This window comes from Cynocephalus volans, chromosome 3, assembly GCF_027409185.1.
Source record: "Cynocephalus volans isolate mCynVol1 chromosome 3, mCynVol1.pri, whole genome shotgun sequence".
Lineage (NCBI taxonomy): Eukaryota > Metazoa > Chordata > Mammalia > Dermoptera > Cynocephalidae > Cynocephalus > Cynocephalus volans.
Genome location: NC_084462.1, coordinates 105,056,963 through 105,063,829, shown reverse-complemented (window position 1 = coordinate 105,063,829; position 6,867 = coordinate 105,056,963). Strand labels below are relative to the sequence as shown.

At 38.2% G+C, this 6,867-nt stretch overlaps 1 protein-coding gene across 1 annotated transcript; it reads right to left on the bottom strand.

The window, feature by feature from the left end:
- Nucleotides 1-547: 547 nt before the first annotated feature.
- On the bottom strand, nucleotides 548-1,513 carry LOC134373327 (olfactory receptor 11H7). Its single transcript, XM_063091030.1, has one exon. It carries the CDS (start codon nucleotides 1,490-1,492, stop codon nucleotides 548-550), a length of 945 nt encoding a protein of 314 aa, XP_062947100.1. The 5' UTR covers nucleotides 1,493-1,513.
- Nucleotides 1,514-6,867: the final 5,354 nt, after the last annotated feature.

The window sequence follows — 6,867 nt, the reverse complement described above, 5'->3', positions numbered from 1 at the left end:
GGGGACTGCACACTAGCCACACTTAGCAAAGGTGTTCTTGCTCATGGCTTCAGTCTAATTTCCAGCCTCCCCTTGCACACTTTTGAAGAGGATGATGAACTAGAATTGTGAAACTGGATTCACAGTCTCTTAGTGTATTTAATAATGATGTGTTGCCAGAAATCCAGGACAGCAGGTATATTATTATGTATCTTTTTAAAGAAGTGATAGACAACCACATAAGCAAATAATCAATTTGACTCATACCTCCTAACAATGTTGTGTGGACAGAGATTGCACATTGAAAAAGCCCATACCTCCCTGGAAGTAGATACTAAGATTTTTAAAAGTTATTTTTACCATGCATTGGGAGCCCAATATCTTCCCATGAAACACATTTCTGAAACTAGAAGCTCATCAAAATATGATTAGATACATGATGAGTTTTGCTTTGCAGAAAAGAACTGTGATAGCTATGAATAAAGTCAAGTCAGTTTGTATTGAAAGAAGAGGATTATTTTTCTACTTGCAGAGAGAGAGATACAAATATCGGGTTATTCAAAACTGTTCACAAACTTTGGATAGTTTGCATTCCACGAAAGACATGATGAAGGGCATATTTCATGTCCTTATTGCGCAGGCTATAAATAAAGGGGTTTAAGACTGGCGTTACGACAGAATATATCAGTGTGATGATTTTATGCATAGCAACTGAGTTGACAGATGTGGGACTCACATACATCACCATTATGGTTCCATAGAACAGAGACACCACAACCAAGTGGGATCCACAGGTAGAGAAGGCCTTTTGCCGTCCAGCTGAAGAAGACACCTGAAGCACAGTTCTGAGCACCAGGGTATAGGACCCAAGGATGTACAAAATGGTGAGAATGATGATAAGAGAGCTCACAGAATAGAATACATGTTCTATGATGTGTGTGGGAGCACAGGACAATGACATAAGTGGGTCGACATCACATAGAAAGTGATCAATGACGTTGGGACCACAGAAGGGTAGTTGAGACATAAGGAAAATGGGAATTGAATATCCAAGGAAACCAATGAGCCAACAAACAGATACCAAAATGCCACAGAGCTGACCTGTCATGATGGAAGGATAGTGCAGTGGGTGGCAGATGGCTAGGTACCGATCATAAGCCATGACACAGAGGAAGAAACATTCCGTTGTGCCCAGGGAAAAGAAGAAGTAGAACTGAGTAAAGCAGCCAAAGAAGGATATGGTCTTAGTTTTGGAAAGAAAGTTGGCTAGTACGTTGGGAACTGTGCAGGTCACATACCAGATCTCTAGGAAGGAGAAGTTGGCCAGGAGTATGTACATAGGGGTATGCAGTCGGTGATCCCAACTCACTGCACAGATGATGGCCACATTCCCAGTCACAGTCAAGATGTAGACCAACAAAATCACTGAGAAAAGCATGATCTGAATTTTCCAGGGACCAGGAAAGCCCAGCAAGATAAACTGCGTAACCGTAGATACCCCTGACTTATTCATGGACTCTAGACTGTGGAAAAAAGAGAGAAAGGATAGATAGATAATGACAATTTACTTTGCTGCTGAGGCGTCTTGAAGTTTTTCTTGGAACAGGGAGTTTGACTCGGCAGGCAAATGTATTGGATATTCTAAAACAAATCTTGCCCCAATCCTGCCCTATTCTGAATGAGTCCTTTGGCCTTGCTTCTTTGTAAGTTCCAGGCTGTTTGAATTTTCTGTGGCAGTGGACAAAAATCAATAAAACCTCATCTTCTTTTGATGTAAAGAAATCTTGAAATAGGGGAAAAACCAGTTTGTTTTATACCTAATTTGTTTTTCAGAGAAAGCTGTTCATATATAGCAATGACTTAGCACTACTCACTTCAAAATATGAGGACATGAATGCTATCATTTGTAATAAAATTTTCCATTAGGAGAATTTATTTTTTACTAAGTTTGTTTTTTTTTTAGCAATACCAGAAGAAAGTTAACAAGGATATTTAGATGACAAAATTCTTTGTATATTTTGCTTCTTCCTATTTAAAGATATTTATGTTGTACAACACACACAATTTAGTATTTAGTCCTTTGTTTTTAGCAATGAGAAGTCACCATTGTTTACTCTCTGATGATTAATTTTACATGATCATTTATAAGACTTCATATACATTTAAAAAGAGACATTTCATTAAAGATGAATATAACATATGAGGTATATGGGAGAGGAAAATTATAATTACCAAGATATTCTGTTCTAAAACTCTTAGTACTGCTGCCAGAATTTCCCCCTATAATTCATTATTTGCCCAGCCAGCTGCAGGAAAAAAAAAAAAAAGGAAAATTCACTGTTTGGAAGATTTTACTTTAGTCCACTTAAAAAAAACCAGCCCCCAATATTCAAAATAACAAGATACAAGAGAACCAAAGTTGTTTAAAAAAATATAACACATATTCCAAAATTTGCCCTTGTTTCCTTTAGAACACCATCACCAAAAAAGATACATTTTCAAGAATCTTATGCAACTCAGAGAAAAGAGCATAATAACAGCTTTAACATATTGGAATGTCCAGAAAATTAGCATTATGCTTTTAACTGTTTTGATTAATAAGAATTTTCCTTAAAATTCTTTTTGATAGAATTGGTATTAAAATATAGTATTTATATTTACTCATTCAACACAATAAAATAGAAGTGAGGTTATATTAAACAAGATAAATATATTTATGATTATGCAGCGGTTGCAGTCTCAACAAATTAGTCATACATTAAGTGTTCTATGATCTACCCATCTAGAAGCAAACACAACCTTTCTATGGAGCTGGTTATATCAAAGCAGGTTGTAGTCTGGTGGACAAGAAACCAAGAGGAGAAGGAAACTGAAAGAGGAGGATCAATGATTTTTAATTTTTTAAATTAGGATGATTATGAAGAGCTAACCTGCATTGATGCTTATTTTGGTGAGATATCATGAAAGAATGGTTACCCACTATGGGAACTACACATTCATTGTCTTTCCAAGCAAGAAACCTCTCTCAACAGGATGGTAAAGTAGTAATGTGGAGTGCAGCCACTTACCCTTGGAACAAGGCAGTAGCTGCAGTGAGTCTGAACTCAGATCTGCAGACTTTGACCCAAAATCAAAACTGACAAAACTGAGCTCTATGTATTTGACCTATAGATGAATCTTGACATTAAAAACAACAAATAAATAAAAACAAACTTTGCAGGAAAACTCTCAGCCACAGGGAATTCATGATGAATGGATTTGACAGATAATTTCCAATATAATTGTAAAAGATTTTTCTAATATATTCACCATTAAACTCTGTGAGACATTTTAGTCCTCATATACACTGATTTGATTTTATCTTTCTTTTTTTAATGCCACCTCTCTTAAAGGTGCAGATGAATAATGGAATGGACAAATAAGGGAAAATAGAGAGACAAAAAAAAAAATCCCAATTTTCTTTTGATTTCAGTCCCAGTTGACAGTTAGTTACATACTATTTTGCTCAAAATCTTCCCCAAAGTCACACCATTCCTGGTGCCTCAGCCACTTCCTGAGAAGGGGAAGACCTGCCGATGCCTTTAGCACTGTTTAGGGCACTTATTTTGGAGGGCGTGAATTACATGGTGATTTAAACACAGGGATTTTTTTTTCCCTTTTGGCTCGAGTTGAAAGAGAAACCAATTTTCTGTGATACTCTCTTGAGCATATTGAATGAACAAATGAATAGGTAAGTAGGCCCACCCATGGTGTATAATAGCATTCGCCAAAGCCAATTAGAGAAGACATCCTCTACACTTACCTACACCTCCCCTACTGTGAAAGTTTCTTACATTATCCTGGAAAGTGTCCATAGGAGATCACAAAGATTCTCTTCTTCACTGGCTGTCAAGTGTAAATCCTGTGTGAGAGATACATGCACGGCTTATTTTATTTCTCTTGCACCCTCAGATTCTAGTGGATTATTTCTTAGTGAGTGTGTTGAAACTATGTGTTGGTCTTAATTTATGCCTAATTTTAGTTGTTATTGAGAATTCTCAGGTCTCTCTTCATGTGATCTGACAACTTTCCATGTTGTCCCTAGGAACCTTTTTGCTTCTTGGCTGGGGGTTACATTGATATTTCTGATAAATTGGCCTGTAGAGATTGTTAAAAATGGTGTGCTACATGAACTCTGGGGAGACCCCATGGCCTCCTTAAACTTGTGTTTCTCAAACAAGGCTTATGATTTTGTATCATGGATATATAAAGCCCCAAATTAAATATCTTCTTGAAGGGCAAATTTTACTTTGGAAGATAATTTTGTATTATACCAATATTTATATAATATTATATTATACCAGGAATGTACTATGAATGAAAAAATAAAATTTGTGACCTTGGGCACCTACTGTCCCCACCACTGGGGACCTGATAGTCTTTATAGGCACTATGCCCAGCTGAGGAAGCTGCCTAGAGTCTACACAGTCATGCTCCTCAGAGGAGCCAGTACTGTGCCCTGCCACCTTGGAACTGGAACTGCTGCTATAGGGTGTCAACCCAGGGGTGAGAAGTACCCTTTCATCACAGAGACTAAGATGCCTTTGAGCTAACTTCCCCAAACTGAGTTGAGAGCAGCTGTTACACTGTACCCTGAGGGTCTAGGTGGTGATGGAACTGCCTCACCCAACCCTCCCAGTTGCAGCAGTGCCCCTCCCCCTCAGGGTAGAACTGAAGATGCAAAGCTGCACACACCCTCTGGGAGAATCTTGATTTATTTATTTATTTATTTTTTGATTGAAAGATAGATAACTTTATTTTTTTTTTATTTTTTATTTTTTTTAGGACATGAATACGAAATTTATTTATTTATTTATTTATTTTAATTTTATTTTGTCGATATACATTGTGGCTGATTATTGTTGCCCATCACCAAAACCTCCCTCCCTTCTCCCCCCCTCTCCCCGCCACCAATGTCCCCTCTGTTTGCTTGTCGTATCAACTTCAAGTAATTGTGGTTGTTATATCCTCTTCCCCCCCCAGCCCGGTTTTTTCTTTGGTGTGTATGTGTGTGTGTGAATTTATATATTAATTTTTAGCTCCCACCAATAAGTGAGAACATGTGGTATTTCTCTTTCTGTGCCTGACTTGTTTCACTTAATATAATTCTCTCAAGGTCCATCCATGTTGTTGCAAATGGCAGTATTTCATTCGTTTTTATAGCTGAGTAGTATTCCATTGTGTAGATGTACCACATTTTCTGTATCCACTCATCTGATGATGGACATTTGGGCTGGTTCCAACTCTTGGCTATTGTAAAGAGTGCTGCGATGAACATTGGGGAACGGGTATACCTTCGACTTGATGATTTCCATTCCTCTGGGTATATTCCCAGCAGTGGGATAGCTGGGTCGTATGGTAGATCTATCTGCAATTGTTTGAGGAACCTCCATACCATTTTCCATAGAGGCTGCACCATTTTATGGTCCCACCAACCATGTATGAGAGTTCCTTTTTATCTGCAACCTCACCAGCATTTATCGTTCAGAGTCTTTTGGATTTAAGCCATCTTAACTGGGGTTAGATGGTATCTCAGTGTGGTTTTGATTTGCATTTCCCAGATGCTGAGTGATGTTGAGCAATTTTTCATATGTCTGTTGGCCATTTGTATATCTTCCTTAGAGAAACTCCTCCTTAGCTCTTTTGCCCATTTTTTAATTGGGTTGCTTGTTTTTTTCTTGTAAAGTTGTTTGAGTTCCTTATATATTCTGGATATTAATCCTTTGTCAGATGTATATTTTGCAAATATTTTCTCCCACTCTGTTGGTTGTCTTTTAACTCTGTTAATTGTTTCTTTTGCTGTGCAGAAGCTTTTTGGTTTGATATAATCCCATTTGTTTATTTTTCCTTTGGTTGCCCGTGCTTTTGGGGTCGTATTCATGAAGTCTGTGTCCAGTCCTTTTTCCTGAAGTGTTTCTCGTATGTTTTCTTTAAGAAGTTTTATTGTTTCAGGGTGTATATTTAAATCCTTAATCCATTTTGAGTTGATTTTAGTATATAGTGAGAGGTATGGGTCTAGTTTCATTCTCCTGCATATGGATATCCAGTTATCCCAGCACCATTTGCTGAAGAGGCAGTCCCTTCCCCAGTGAATAGGCTTGGTGCCTTTGTCAAAGATCAGATGGCAGTAAGTGTGTGGGTTGATTTCTGGATTCTCTATTCTATTCCATTGGTCAGTGTGTCTGTTTTTATGCCCGTACCATACTGTTTTGGTTATTATAGCTTTGTAGTATAGTTTAAAGTCAGGTAGTGTTATGCCTCCAGCTTTATTTTTTTTGCTCAGCATTGCTTTGGCTATGTGTGGTCTTTTATTATTCCATATAAATATCTGGATAGTTCTTTCCATTTCTGAGAAAAATGTCTTTGGAATTTTGATGGGGATTGCATGGAATTTGTATATCACTTTGGGTAGTATGAACATTTTCACTATGTTGATTCTTCCAATCCAAGAGCATGGGATATCATTCCATCTTCTTGTATCCTCTCTAATTTCTCTCAGCAGGGGTTTGTAGTTCTCATTATAGAGATTTTTCACCTGGGAGAATCTTTAACTACCTCTCCCCATCATCGCTGTGCTCCACTGTCTGGAATTGAGCTGAAGGGTTGCATTGCCCCCTGGAGAATTGCTGTTTTGGCTGAGAAGCTGCTTGGCCAAAAATCTGCTTAGCTGTGCATCCCATGGTTGAGCTGACATAGTACCTTCTGTCCCTGGGTTACAGAGCAGTGGCAGAGCTGAGACACCCTTCCCTAGGGGCAGAACAACTCTAGTACTCTGCTTATCAGGAGCTGGACAATTACCTTAAAGACGGTGCTGCTGAGACACCCCTTTCCCCAGGGAGTAAAGTCAGC